This window comes from Littorina saxatilis, linkage group LG13 (assembly GCF_037325665.1).
Source record: "Littorina saxatilis isolate snail1 linkage group LG13, US_GU_Lsax_2.0, whole genome shotgun sequence".
Classification (NCBI taxonomy): Eukaryota; Metazoa; Mollusca; class Gastropoda; order Littorinimorpha; family Littorinidae; genus Littorina; species Littorina saxatilis.
Genome location: NC_090257.1, coordinates 30082088 through 30097822, shown reverse-complemented (window position 1 = coordinate 30097822; position 15735 = coordinate 30082088). Strand labels below are relative to the sequence as shown.

Here is a 15735-nt window from a genome sequence, read left to right as displayed (position 1 = left end):
AGTCAAGCGGATAGGAAACCGGTGATACATTATGTAAACTATGTAATACGACTGTAATATATGCAGTTTGATGTCAAGTACATCTAACACAAATTAAGTAAACATTTACTGCAAGAACATTCTGATACCTGGCAAATGCTTGTCACTTGTGTCTGTAATACGACAATGGCCAGTAGAAGAAAAATCAACCGGACAGAATTAACAGAACGAAACTAACGAAAAAACGACTATGTAACACGGTCATTAGTATTGAACAGGATGCTATAAGTCGGTCAAGGTAATGAGTCAGAGCCACAGCTAGTACCGTCCTTACTCCGGGCTCGCCAGTTATTATTACGCTTTCTCTTTGTGGGATGCTTCTCTCTCTCTCTCTCTCTCTCTCTCTCTCTCTCTCTCTCTCTCTCTCTCTCTCTCTCTCTCTCTCTCTCTCTCTCTCTCTCTCTCTCTCTCTCTCTCTCTCTCTCTCTGTGCAGTAATTTTGATTTGTTCTTTATGTGTATGTATTGATAATGATATACATGCGAATGATTGGGACAATTCCTCCCCACATTTGTTTTCTCCCTTTTGTTATTAGTTGTTTTGGATGTTTATATGCAATGCATTATTGCAACTATGCTGCAATTTCCACACTATATTGTTTTTCCCATTTTGCAATGAATGATAGTTTGCCACAATTGCATATGTGTATACCGGCTTACATTCTTCTCGTCCTCTTTGTCTGCCGCAAGTCCTCTTTCGCCACAAAACGCTACAAGCAGGGCACAGATGAAAAATAGCGACACGTGCATTTTGCAGCCGAACTTCATGACGCGCGCGTAAAAGGGGAATCCCCGGGAGTTCCCATTGCTTGAGAGAATGATATAAAAATGAAAATGTAACGAAACGCGAAAATGTGGCAGTTTGTCAGTAGGCTTGATATTTATCACTCGTATCATAGGAGTATTTGAAGTGTCTTCCACAAGCAGCGAAAGTGCAGAAATGGCTATTTTGACCCATTTGACAAGATAGTACTGGCCAACCAGACAGTACTGTAACACACGTACCTTAAAACATTCGCCTTTGTGCGACCCTATGTGGATGAAAAGAATTTTGCCAAATCAATTAAACGATATAGAGCTAGAGGAATCGCAAGACAGAGTAAGCCTATGCAGCGTGGCGGTTCGCCGGCTTAGAGCACCGTGTTGACAATTTTCATCCACCAGTTTGTGCCCGGGGTCCACCTGAATATGCCCACCATGTTTGATGTAGAGTAGTATATATATATTAGTGGCAATATTTTGAAGATGGGAGGGATTTTGTACACGAATTGCAATACTTAGATGTACTACCTGTGCAGAAAAGCGCTGTGCAGAAAAGCGCTGCTTTTGTGTGGCGGAAGTGAAAGAAGTGAAGAAGTAGAGCCGAACAAAAAAGTGTTTATTTTCGTAATTCGTATCGCGAAACAGAGTATTTATTCACTGCGGTTCACCGCAACGCAAACACACACACACACACACACACACACACACACACACACACACACACACACCACACCACACCACACCACACAACACCACACCACACCACACCACACCACACACACACACACACACACACACACACAGAAGCCGTATAGAGATAGATGACAGTGGATTTGCACACACACACACACACACAAACACACACCACACCACACACACACACACACACACACACACACACACACACACCACACACACACACACACACACACACACACAGAAGCCGTATAGAGATAGATGACAGTGGATTTTTCGCGTGGCTATGAATAGATTCGACCTTTGTACTTTTACAGTGAGGACAACGGGTGCAAGGAAAGCGTTGTGGACAGTGACATTCTAAAAATAATAACGGGAATATCTGAAGCTGCTTGTCATACCGTAACATTCTGATCAGTCATCGCTCAACGGCTATCGCCAGTTATCTCAGAGAATGAGCCGTACTCAACGGCTATCGCCAGTTATCTCAGAGAATGAGCCGTACTCATTTTGACCTGAGTTCAGGATGATACCGTAGCTGTGATCGGAAGATCAAACTTTCTCATTCAGTATTCTTGCAAATACCGTACGTGATTGACGCCACACGAAGGAAGGGAGATAAACGCGCAAAACACTGGAGAAGATAAGGAAGAGTTACTGGGAATGGATCTGAATGAATGAACAGAAAAACCAAAATCGGTTCACCGCGCTGCGCTTAGAGCACGTGTTCAAAATTTTCATCGACCAGATTGTGTCCGGGGTCTACCTGAATATGCCCACCAAATTTGAAGCAGATCCATCGAGCACTTTCGCCGTGCATCGCGAAGTGACAGACAGACAGACAGACACACACACACACACACACACACACACACACACACACACACACACACACAAGCCGTATATAGATATAGATAAAGGACACAGGACTTGGGAAAACATGTACAAGAAAAAAATTACCCAAGGTTGAAAGTCTTTTTTAATGTTTGCATATACATTTGTGTGCTGTCTGTAACAGTTATAAAGCTTGTAAAAATCAGACACTGTTGTAAAAGCCATGGCTACCGTAAGTATGAAAGTTTATTCTTTTGCACGAATTAAATTTGGAGTAGGTCTGGAGAGAAATAACTTTCAAACGGCAGTATTAAACGCGCACTGGATTTGAGGGTTGGTCTTATCTCTCCAGATAAAACTTCAGTGCAAATGATGAGAGGTTGACTTAAAAAAAAAGACAAACTCAGGTGGATTTTCTGTCAACAAAATCAAGGAAACGTGTATTATTTGATTATAGCACAAATTGATTTATATCTTTACGCCAGTTGTCAAGAAACGATAAATGTAGGATGGTTGGGGGTCAACGATGCAAATTTAAGCCATTCATTTGTAGCTGACAACAGGTCTTCTGCAGATTCAGTGATATTCAAAATATGTGGTTTTTTGTTGTCAAAGTACCTGCCAACGTTTCTGCTACCGAGGACTGGGAATGTGACCTAATGGGAGTTCGTGTCACGGTCAAAAAAGGAGACATCAGCGAAGAAGACGTACACGCCATAGTGAGCCTGACGAACAAGAAGCTTGACCTCAGCAAAGGTAGGTCGTCTATTCCTAGCCCATTGGGGCAGTTCTGTCGTACGTGAAGACAGTACATAGTAGCAGCTGAGTCTTGTTGTTGTTGTTCGTGTTGTCTTTGTGGTGGTGATGGTGGTCGTCGTGATGGTGGTGGCGGTGGTGGTGTTGGCGGTGTTGTTGTCGTTCTTGTCTTGAGCTACATACAAAATAATTTCTACAGTCGATGTTTTTCGGGTTTTGTGTGTTCTCATTTTCGTATATTATTCTTGAGTGTTTGGGTCAGGTTACTTTGACTGCAAGGAACCGAGTCAATTGGATTGCTTGATGTGTTATGTATGAAATTTGCAGATGCAGTCAGCAGGTCATTGAGAAGCAAGTGTGGCATGCAGTTGGAAGAGGAACTGAAAACGAAACGTAAGTCGTTTACATTGGGTGTTCTGTACTCTACTTGTCTCAGGTGGATGCTTTAATGCTGAGCAAAGTGCAGACATTTTTGTCAGAAACTGTATGATTTAACACGTGCACACATACACTTAATCAAAGTGATACCACAGTTGCTTAAAAACAACTTCTTCTTCTTCTTCTTCTTCTTCTTCTTCTTTTTCTTCTTCTTCTTCTTCGTTCATGGGCTAAAACTCCTACGTTCACTCATGTTTTTGCGTGAGAGGGTTTTTACGTGTATGGCCGTTTTTACCCCACCATTCAGGCAGCCATACGCCGCCTTCGGGGGAAGCATGCAGGGTATTTTCGTGTTTCTATAACCCACCGAGCTCTGACATGACATGGATTACAGGATATTTTCCGTGCGCAGTTGGTCTTGTGCTTGCGTGTTCACACGAAGGGGCATAAGGCTTTATCAGGTCTGCACATAAGTTGACCGGGAAATTCAGAAAAATCTCCTCCCACCAGGCGCGACCGGGTTTCGAACCCGCGACCTTCTGCATAGGAGGCCGATGTCTTATCCGCTAGGTCACTGCGCCCGTCGCTTAAAAACAACAATTTGTTTAATTTTTCCCGGGTGTGTGCGAGGTTGTTAGGTTGATGTCATGATTGATTATTTGTGTAATTATTCACCAGGGACTGTAACATTTCACATATTCCTTTGTCAACAGACCTTTCCCAAGAGTACAGCCAATACACAGTGTTCCCAGAGCAATTTTTTCAGTTTGCCAGTATATATGTTCGAGTAGGTGATTGATTGATAAGGCCAAAAAAAAAAAATTGTCTGTTTAGGGTAACATGACCAAAAAAAGTAGGGTCGGTAGGTAGGTAGTTTTTTTTTTTTTTTTTTTTTTTTTTTTTTTTGGTGTGTAAATGCTATGTTGGCTGAACATTCACTTCTTATATTTGATGAATACATGTTTCAAAACTAACGTATAAATAAAACAGAGAGAAAGGGAGAGAAAGAAACGCCAAATGTCTCTTTTTAGCATTTTTACCTCTTTTTTTTTCTTTTTTTTTTTTAAATCAAAAAAAAGTTTTTGGGTCGGCGCCAAATCGATAGGGTCGGTCGGGTTACCCTAAACAGACAATTTTTTTTTTTGGCCTAACGTTACTCGCTGACTGATTGCGTCATTATTGACCAGCAACGTTGTCAATGTAATCTTAAAGACAACAAGCTGCGTTACAAATTGGTGTGCTTTTTTTTGCAGGAGAAGACATTTGCAACAAGGGCACAACAGTGACTTCAGGCCCCAACCTGAAAAGCAGCATGATCCTACATGTTGATGGCAAAAAGTTCTCTGGAAACTGGAGCTCGGGTATTAGGGCTGTTTTGGAGGAAGCGGAGTCCTACAGGGCCAAGTCTGTTGCCATTCCAAACCTCGGCACTTCAACAAGTAAGATTTTGTGAAATAACAGGGGCCGCTGTAGACAGTATTTAACACGAGTGAGCTACAAAGTGACCAGTGACGGTCGGCGGAAACTGTTCCATGCAACGGTTGTACGCAACTAGTTGCGTTTATCTTTGCTGTCTGGTGTAACACGGCCCCCTAATCGACAGCTACTCCTGTCGACGACGGTTTTTAAGTGGAAGTTCACAATGCTAAATTTCGGATAGTGTGATAATGAAGAAATGTGATGCTACTTTTATAACTTTCAAGTTACTTAGGATTTCGTAAATGGTCTGCTATGTTTCTTATATTAGTTTGTCTCATTACACCCCCGGTATAGGGGTGTGTATAGGTTTCACTCGATGTGTTTGTTTGTGTGTTTGTTTGTGTGTTTGTTTGTGTGTTTGTTTGTGTGTTTGTTTGTGTGTTTGTGTTCGCAAGTAGATCTCAAGAATGAACGGACCGATCGTCACCAAACTTGGTGAACAGGTTCTATACATTCCTGAGACGGTCCTTACAAAAATTGGGACCAGTCAAACACACGGTTAGGGAGTTATTGGTGGATTAAAATTATACAAGGACTTATAGAGGCACACCCCCGTTGGTCAAAGGGAAATAACCATTCTCACTGCCACCAACTGAGAAGGTTATTTCCCTTTGTCGCTTTGACGGGGGTGTTTTTCCTATCGGAGGAATTTCTTGTTTAAAATGTATCTTCTTATACAGTACATTATTAATACTAAGATGTTGTTTTCCACAATACATTGTCAATCCCTAAATGTCTTCTCCCACCGCATATTATTACTTGTAAATTGCCATCTTCAAAAGTACATTCGTAATCCTGAAAAGCCTTTGTCCACAGGTAAACTTGCGAGTGACCTGTTCAAGGCGGTGACGAAATTCTGTCGTACTGAGGACGCTCACCATATTGAAGAAGTGCGCGTGGTACTGACCGACAGTCTTCACGTGCCTGAGTTCAGGAGGGTCTTTCAGAACGAAATGATAAAACCTAGGAAAGAAAAGAGGACATCAGCCATCGGCAAACGCATGTTTCAAGGTTCTGTCTTAAAATTGTTCGTTTCTGTGTGTTTTGTTGGCTCTGTCTATGTGTTCTATTGTCTGACCTAAACTGTTCAGTTCCCTGCGTGTCCTCTGTCTGTTGATGTGTTTACAGTTCTGGGTGTATCGTGGTTCTGTCTGTATGCTTCATTCTTCTGTTCTGCGTTTCATGGTTCTGCCTGTTTGCTCAGATCTGTTCTTTGTGCTTCAAGGTTCTGTTCTGTGCATTTAACTGTTCTGCAGAGTGTCTCTCGTTTGAAGAATGCTCGTAACCACATTGCTTTATTCAAGAATGTTCTGAACTAAAACCAGTTAACGTTGTTTTCAAGATTATGTCCTTACCAATGAGTGGGTAACGTTTCTTATAATAATGCTTCAAACATCGGCAAGTAATAATTTATTGTTTGGATTTTCCAAACACAAAAAGTCAAAAACAATCTGCCCTTCTGTCTCCAGCTGTGAAGAATGCCGTACGGTGGAGACACAGCGGCTCCGCAGTGCAGAATAAAAGCAAAGCTAGCGCTGCGTACCGGCCTGGCACGATTCAGAAAGGCGCCAAGCTGTACATCTATGCTGAAAGCGAGGGGGCCGTGCAGGAGTTTCTCAAAGCGTTTGACGACCACGTGAAGGACACGGTCACCAAGATGGTCTACACCGATCCCGCCCTGAAGTCCTTGAACAACGATGAGGTAGGGTGGCAGGAGCGAGGGGGTGGGGAACATGAGAGGGACGGGAAAGAGAGAGAGAACAGATAAGTTATAAAGAGGAGGATGTTACGGTCACCACAATGGACTGATCCTGCCCTTTGAACGTGTTAGGATGGAGGATAAGGGAGAGAAACAGACCGAGGTAGCCAGCGCTGGTAAAAAAAAACTATGCTGAATTATGCGGGAGGGGGGGGTCGGGGTAAGGAGAGAGAGAGAGAGAGAGAGAGAGAGAGAGAGAGAGAGAGAGAGAGAGAGAGAGAGAGAGCGCGGGGGGTGGGGGGGGGGCGCCACTACTATCTGAATCCGTTGTACGTTCTCATTTCATGTATCTAATCTATAAACCTTGAAGCGAAGTTCATTTATGACTCACCTGAGTAATTACACGAGTCTTACTTCTATGGCTTGATACCTTTAACACCTGCAAGATGTACACTAGTTTAACTCCTGCGGGAAGGACAGTACCTTTAACTCGCGAAAGTCAGTAGATGTACCTTTAACTGGACTGTGTGCTGACTGTTCAGATGAGACAGATACGAGACATAGCGGAGGAAGCGGACGTGAGGATGGAGGTGTGGCGGGAAGTGGGGCGCTACGAGCTGCAGGGCGTGGTGGACGTACTGCCACGTGTGCAAAAAGACGTCAGCGAGTTCCTCAGGGCCGCCGAACATCAGCGCAGAGAACGAGAAAACGAGTCTCTCATTGCAGGCATGGTCCAGTGGAGCTTCTTGGAGGTAAACTACAATTAGAGTTACCGGCAGGTTGTCGCTGTCTAATTTACTACTCGTACGGTTGGGTTTCACGGACATGTAAAGGGGGGGGGGGTCGGGGGGGGGGGGGGTGGTGTGGGGGTGGGGGAAGGGGGGGGGGAGGGGGGGAGTAGGGGAGGGTACGGGAAGGGTAGACTCTTTATGGACAAATAAAATATCGAAAAATATGTACATAGAGCCGGTTGACAACCGAGTCGCCGGTGGTCAGGCCAAATTCATTGTCAACTGACTGCGTCCACTACGATCCAGATTCCTCATAATGAAATTCTGGAGTCTTTGAAGTAAATGATTTGGAGAACGTACGTACGTTAATGCATTCATGTCACCAATCACCTTGCCACATAAAGACACTTCCCGTTCCGTGACAGATTTCTTGTATATACATCACCACAGTTCTGTTCAGGCTTGTACATGTATATAAATCACCACAGTTCTGTCCAGGCTTGTACATGTATATAAATCACCACAGTTCTGTCCAGGCTTGTACATGTATATACATCACCACAGTTGTGTCCAGGCTTGTACATGTATATACATCACCACAGTTCTGTTCAGGCTTGTACATGTATATACATCACCACAGTTCTGTTCAGGCTTGTACATGTATATACATCACCACAGTTCTGTCCAGGCTTGTACATGTATATACATCACCACAGTTCTGTCCAGGCTTGTACATGTATATACATCACCACAGTTCTGTCCAGGTTTGTACATGTATATACATCACCACAGTTCTGTTCAGGCTTGTACATGTATATACATCACCACAGTTCTGTCCAGGTTTGTACATGTATATACATCACCACAGTTCTGTTCAGGCTTGTACATGTATATACATCACCATAGTTGTGTCCAGGCTTGTACATGGGACGACATCTCCCTGCACTTGGACACACACTAACATTCTACAACCTGGCTGCGTTCTGTTCAAAGTGGATGTTTTTCGCTGAAATGATTTCGTACATGACACCTGCGTCAATCTTAATTCGGCATAACGTTCGTACTCTGCACAATGTAGCAGACAGGCTGTTATTAATTTGTAGTATGTCAGTGTTCAAGTGGATTGCATTCTTATCCCACGAAACATCCTGAACAGACCCGTGTTAGTTGACTTGATCATTTACACAAGCAAGGAAGGTGTCTTTGGGAGTCTCGATCTTCATTGAACTTGTTTTGTTGTATGTTCCACTACCAGCGTACGAAAACAGAAACCAAGCGCATGGAGTACGGCCCGAAGGAGAACAAGATTATCGAGACAGCGTACGTCCAGGGACAGAAGACGGCGGAGATCGTGGACACAGAAGGCGCGGTGTATGTGATCGACTTTGACCGCATGGTGGAGTACCCCAGAGACTGTCCCTCAGAGGAGGAAAGTGTGGAGGTGATTCGAAAATCTCGAGGTAGGGCAGATTTTGTAAAGGTATTTTCATGAGGTTTTGTCAGATCTTATTGTTTGTTTGTCTGTTTATTTGTGTCTGTCTGTGTGTCGATCTCTCTCGATGCCTCTCTCTCTCTCTCTGTCCGTGTCTGTGTCTGTGGTGTGTCTGTGTTTACGTTGGTGTGTGATTGTGCGTGTGTGTGTGTGTTTGTGCGTGTTTGGGTTTGTGCGTGTGTATTTGTGTGTCCTTTTGTGTAATCGCCGTGTGGCTCGTGTTTGTGTGTTTCATAGTGCTGAGCTTAACCGAGACTACCAGTATTGATGGATATCTGTGATGACTGTAGGAAAGCAGTGAGTCTTTTCAATACAAGACAAACTTTGTCTGACAGAAACCGAGAGCAGCGGAATCCAGTTACCAGACACGTGGACACCACACGACAGCGACGAGCCAGTGATGCTGGTCAATCTGAAGCCCTCTGACGTGGAGTATCAGCGAGTGAAACAAGACATCATGGCCACGATTGGAAACAGCTCCATCAACATCGTCTCTGTAAGTATCTCACCCTAAAAATATCTCGCCTTAAAAATAATTATTGTTTCTCTCCGGTATTTCATCTCGGTCCTGTTTTAAAGTGAGGACATAATGTATATTTCGACATATTTTGATGCTTCAGTAAAGAAAATGGTGCCCATTTCGGAGGAGACACAGAGATCACGAAACACTCAGGTTATACTCAGGGGCAAAGGCGGTCAGACAGGAGTGAGTTGAGAAGGCCAATCAAATGGACTTAAAAATCTGCGTTGCTAAACATAATGGTAAAAAGACTGACTGATTGACTTAACTTTGTTTTATAAGGATGCAATGTTTAATGCGCCAATGCCTTGTCTCACAACCTGTCCTTAGAAAAATACGACATGTAATACACGAAGAGAAAAGCATATCAGAGAGACACCGCGATCAAACTACGTCAACAGCTCTCTTAAACCACACTGGGTGTTTATCCCAGCGACTACAATAGAAAGAAAGTGGAACGACTCCCGCGGAGCTGTAGTGAGAAGATCGATCAGCGCGTCACCCTGTAACACAGGTGTTTTTACATTTAGTCAAGTTTTGACTAAATGTATTAACGTAGAGGGGGGAATCGAGACGAGGGTCGTGGTGTGTGTGTGTCTGTGTGTGTGTGTGTGTGTGTGTGTGTGTGTGTGTCTGTGTGTGTGTGTAGAGCGATTCAGACTAAACTACTGGACCGATCTTTATGAAATTTGACATGAGAGTTCCTGGGTATGATATCCCCATACGTTTTTTTCATTTTTTTTATAAATGTCTTTGATGACGTCATATCCGGCTTTTCGTGAAAGTTGAGGCGGCACTGTCACGCTCTCATTTTTCAACCAAATTGGTTGACATTTTGGTCAAGTAATCTTCGACGAAGCCCGGACTTCGGTATTGCATTTCAGCTTGGTGGCTTAAAAATTAATTAATGACTTTGGTCATTAAAAATCTGAAAATTGTAAAAAAAATTAAAAAAAATTATAAAACGATCCAAATTTACGTTTATCTTATTCTCCGTCATTTTCTGATTCCAAAAACATATAAATATGTTATATTTGGATTAAAAACAAGCTCTGAAAATTAAAAATATAAAAATTATTATCAAAATTAAATTGTCGAAATCAATTTAAAAACACTTTTATCTTATTCCTTGTCGATTCCTGATTCCAAAAACATATAGATATGATATGTTTGGATTAAAAACACGCTCAGAAAGTTAAAACAAAGAGAGGTACAGAAAAGCGTGCTATCCTTCTCAGCGCAACTACTAAACCGCTCTTCTTGTCAATTTCACTGCCTTTGCCATGAGCGGTGGACTGACGATGCTACGAGTATACGATCTTGCTGAAAAATTGCGTTGCGTTCAGTTTCATTCTGTGAGTTCGACAGCTACTTGACTAAATGTTGTATTTTCGCCTTACGCGACTTGTTTAATCTCAGGTGGATCGCATCCAGAACGTGATGCTGTACCAGCAGTACCAAGCCAAGAAGACCCACATGGACAAGCAGAACGGACCAGGCTTTCCCAACGAGAGGACTCTGTGGCATGGAACTTCTCCTGACGCCATCCACAACATCAACAACCACGGCTTCAACCGCAGCTACTGCGGCAAAAATGGTAATGAAAATACTGAGCGTAGAAGCAGAAAGTATTTAGTTTACAGCTTCAAACGCAGCTTCTGCGGCAAAAATGGTAATGAAGATATTGAGAGTAGAAGCATATATTTTTGTCATAAACGATTGTATTTAATTCAGAATCGGGCTCTCCGTGCTAAGTTCACACAATCGTGTTACTTGTAGAGACTGTGCCAAAAGGTGACGTTTTCATGTCAGTATGTCCCAAATGACATCACCAGTACATTTTTCATTCTATCTAATCTGTTTTCGTTCTATTTTTTCTAATAACATGCGTTAACAATTGATTGCCAACTGGAATGGAAGAGCACAAAAAGTGTAACTTGATATGTAGTTTCTCTAGAGGGAAAAACATCTTCCACTTTCATGTCAGTGTGTCCCATGCAACATACATTTGCCAAACAGCTATGTGCAAGTAGATTATTTGTTAGTGGTATAGAAAATACTGATCAACAATTAAAGTCAGTTTTCACATTCATTTTCTACCTATTTCTTATTTGTTTATTCTGTTGGCAATGGTGAAATGTCAGCAATCGTGTGTCATTCGGGACAGTAGACATGACACCTGACCTTTTGGCACAGTCTCTGTACTAAAAGTGTTGAAACTGAAAGGATGTCCCGAAATAAGGAGAAAACCCCCCACTGGCAAACGGTCTTACATAGTCACGTTCAGGAAGCAAAGATATTTCTTACTGCTTCCATTTTTCTTTATGCAGCAACGGCATACGGGAAAGGCGTGTACTTTGCGACGAAGTCCAGCTACTCCACAGACTGTCGCTACTCCCCGCCCGACTCTTCAGGCCGCCGCTTCCTGTACCAGTGCCAGGTGCTGGTCGGTCATCCCACGCTGGGGTCGTCTGACATGAGGTTCCTACCGCCACGATCGGACCACGTCGTCTGCGACTCCGCCACCAACAACCTGCAGAGCCCTGACATGTACGTCATCTTCAACGACACGCAGGCCTATCCGCAGTACCTGATTACGTTCACGTAGTTGTGGAAAAGAAAGGTGTGCAGTCAGTGGAGTACTACAAGATATGACGGTTTCCGTCTTGTTGCGGGGGGAGCTTGGCGGATATAATAAGTAATCGTTGTGCGCATTATGGTACACTGTACATAGAGAGGATATGTTTGTATCTAGGGCCAGGATTGGAGGGCCTTTAATAGCAGAAAAAGTTTGAATGAAATGACAAGGGAATGATTTTGTGGGGTACGAAAATGAGTGCGATACTATTTTTTGCTCAGTATATGTGGTGCGTGCGTGTGTGTGTGTGTGTGTGTGTGTGTGTGTGTGTGTGTGTGTGTGTGTGTGTGTGTGACTTTTGCCATCTTTCTGTCAAAGTGATTTTTAACAATAAAATGATGTTTTGTTTTGTCCCCATGCACTCCGTTGTATTTGAGCGGGAGATGTTTTCCCATCCAATATTTGTGTTAGTTATGTATAAATCGGCACGGGTAGGTATTCGGTTGTATCTCAGCGAGATCAAAGCCGAGCCGGGTATTCCTGCTAGTTAAGGATAAAATCGCCACAAGAGCTTTACAGTTTGGTTCGGGTGCAAAAACGCGCCACACATCAGCTTTGAGCGCTCAGTTATTCAAATTTGACATGGCTGTGTTAGGATATGTTGTTTCTATACTTTGATTTCTTCGCGCCCCTTCCTCCGCTGCCTTTGTTTTGATTTTCTGTCCTACTTTTTGCTCCTGAGAGGAGCCTGTAATTCACACGTGTTAACAAGAACACATTTGAAATCGCCCAAAGAGCTATAGATTTTGGTTTGGGGAGCTGAATCGAAGACACCACACACGAGTAATGCCTAAGAATTAGTGTCTGAACGTTCCAGCCAATTGTTAGCGTTATGGCGAAACAGCCCCAAAAGCTTCATGTACTGTCTGACTTTTATCATGAAATTTTATTTGTTGTATTCCATGACAATCCCCATGAGCAATTGTGTGGTAAACCATGGTCAGGCTGGTGTTTGGTAAGATAATTAACAGGTTCGGCAATTAAAGCTTTCAATCTTAAAAACATACGTAAGGTAAATTAATGTATTGATTTAATCAAATTGTGTCACTTTGGTGTCCTAATGCGGCAACACTACACCTTGACTCTGTTCTTGGTTTGTGTCAATGGTGTGGTTGCATGTGTTTCCTCTTATTTTTAATACCTTTATATTAGGACTTAATGTTTGCGTCTCAAGAAATGTTGAACCGCCACTGTGGCGACTGCATCTTTAAAGCTTTGTTTGAAATTCATACCATGTAGTGTGTGGCTCGAATCTGTGTGCGTGTGTGTGTGTGTACGTGTGTGTGTGTGTTTGCAGAATGTATGTACATGACTTGAAGAGAAACACAGAGTTTGTTGATGTGTTGAATTGTCATAATTTCATCTTTGAACAAATGCAAATATTTCATCTGATTCAATTAAGAAGTTGTTATGAAGTTGTAATAAACCTTTTCAACCATGCACATGCTCAGAACACTGATTTTTTTCATCTATGCCCTTTATTCAAAATTTCAAACACAAATAACGAAAATAAGCGAACACTACATATCACAATACTTTTCATACATGTGTACCAAAGTTAATGTATGCAAGTGCAGATAGAGGTACATGAGCTCAGAGAACTATAGATTAATGATGTCTTCTAAACATAAAGTACAGGAATAGAAATCAGGAATGACGGTCATCTCAGTACTTGTCTACAGTAAAACAGTCTGGAACGACGCACATCTGACTACGAAGTTAGTTATAAATAAAGTTTATTTTAAAAGAGTACACAGAGAACCTAAATGACAGAGTGGTTAGAGCGCTTGCCTCTTGCTTAAGCGGTCAGAGTTTGACCCCCAGTCGGTGCGATCGCAAATATTCGATTTTTCTGAGCGCTCTACAGTACACCCAGCTTGAAATGGGTACCTGAAGGCGAAGGCAACAAGGGAGAGGAGATGGGTACCGCCCTCATAAAGCTAGCCCTAGAGAAGTAGAGATCTCTAACATCTCGATCCCCTACAATCAAACATGGTTCTGGGTCTTACTACCTTAACCATTTGACAAAACGTATTCAGATATCAACAACACGTGCTTAATCCATTCACTACGTAACAACGCTTCTTTTCCCAAGAAATGTCAAGCTGACTGTTTATCTAACAGACTAAAATCTCTGTGAAAATTACAACTTAAGAAAAAGAAAGAGAACTGTTTTGGTATTTTGGAGTTTTCCGGAAGTTCAACATTTCCTAGTTTCTCTAAAGGTTACACTTTTGACTCCTAAAGACAAAAATAGTGCGAGTTCATTTTCCGTCAAAAGCATCACTGGCAGCAAACATTGCTTTAGGAATAAGGTTTGCCCAGGTGCACTAGCTTGCCTTGAGTATTAATCTGATAAAAACAGTTTTACTATAGCATAGCTTTCGTTAATAACTGAAACATTTCCCCCCGCCTAATGTTCACATTCTTATGCCCTCATTCCAACAGTATTTTTGTGTGATAAAAAGAGAACATGTTGTTACACTTACAGACTGAAAACACTAACAATGTCTGTACTTTCCTCTTTGGTTTTGGCAAAATCCTACATTTATTTCTGAAATGTTAAATTCTCCCGCTGGTCAGGAAAATCTTGCGTGTTTACGTATACAGATTACAAGAAGCTGGAAGTCATATTGCCAATGGTTTTCTTTTTCAGCAGAAACCACAAAGACGATGAAACAATGGTACATGTACGAAGGGCTGACCTCTACACATTACAAATTGGGTTATACTTAAACCTGCTAAAGCTATTTTATTTACAGTACTGCATCAGGTCTTAGTTTAATCACTACAGCCAATTCAATTTGATAACATCCCTTTAGGTATTGTGCCCACCACCTCTTTTTAAACAAGAAAGGCAAACAACCGATATAGACTCGTCTTCCCAATAAACAATGTTAGCATAATTAAATGTTCAAGGTCTTAAAGAAGGTTTCTCTGTAGCAGTAACCTCAAACTTTGATGGAGGTCATCAAAACTGTATGACCGGACAAGGTTCATGAAAGGCCATAAGTTTACTTCATTTGAGTGGTCCAGCTGAAAACACTCACAAAAAGGTTAAGGTTAATTAATGCAAAAAAGTCAAATGTTTCCATTTCTTATAATTGCAAACTTTACACTGTGTGTGAAAATCGCCAAAGGATATAAATAGTCTCCTGTCCGCCCAGCCGACCTTCCCCTTGACCCTGCTTGTGACCTCGCTGGTTGATGCCCCCGCAAGGGGCACGGTACTCTCTAAGCACCCAAAACCTCAAAGAGATAACTGGCGGAAACCTTCCTATTGGCCCAGTTTAACTACATTGGCTACAAATAAATCTGAGAAAACACTACCTTTTCATTTGTTAAACCTAAATTTAACTTAACTCGGACCTTGAACGGACAACCATGTTTGCTTCATGTCTGGAGGTCATGAAACCTTGAAAGTGTGATGGTTCAGAGCTCTAGCTTTATTAACATTCGAGAAAATCTCAACGTTTAAAAAATTTACGTTGAGGTTTTCTTGAATATATATGTATTATTGAACTTTGAAGCTACAGATTTGAAAAGTTGCACTCTTAAGGTTTCATGATGACCAGACACGCCGCAAGATTGGGGTGACCCTTGCCAATTTTCAAGGTCATGGCAAAAGAAAGGAGAAATCTAATTCTCTTGACCCTACTCAATGTTTAATGTCATAGCGCGGTAGAGTTCAGGTTAAAAAAAAAAGCGAAAA

General features: G+C 42.2%; 1 protein-coding gene across 1 annotated transcript in view; it reads left to right on the top strand.

The window, feature by feature from the left end:
- LOC138945971 (protein mono-ADP-ribosyltransferase PARP14-like) overlaps window positions 1-13695 on the top strand; it is a 28375-nt gene extending 14680 nt beyond the window's left edge. The window contains exons 15-24 of the mRNA XM_070317502.1: window positions 2946-3086; window positions 3414-3479; window positions 4718-4903; window positions 5760-5954; window positions 6413-6645; window positions 7185-7394; window positions 8629-8833; window positions 9201-9361; window positions 10805-10982; window positions 11716-13695. Coding sequence (XP_070173603.1) covers window positions 2946-3086; window positions 3414-3479; window positions 4718-4903; window positions 5760-5954; window positions 6413-6645; window positions 7185-7394; window positions 8629-8833; window positions 9201-9361; window positions 10805-10982; window positions 11716-11993 — 1853 coding nt within the window. The 3' untranslated portion in view covers window positions 11994-13695. The remainder of the gene's footprint in view (window positions 1-2945; window positions 3087-3413; window positions 3480-4717; window positions 4904-5759; window positions 5955-6412; window positions 6646-7184; window positions 7395-8628; window positions 8834-9200; window positions 9362-10804; window positions 10983-11715) is intronic.
- The last annotated feature ends 2040 nt before the right edge of the window (window positions 13696-15735 follow it).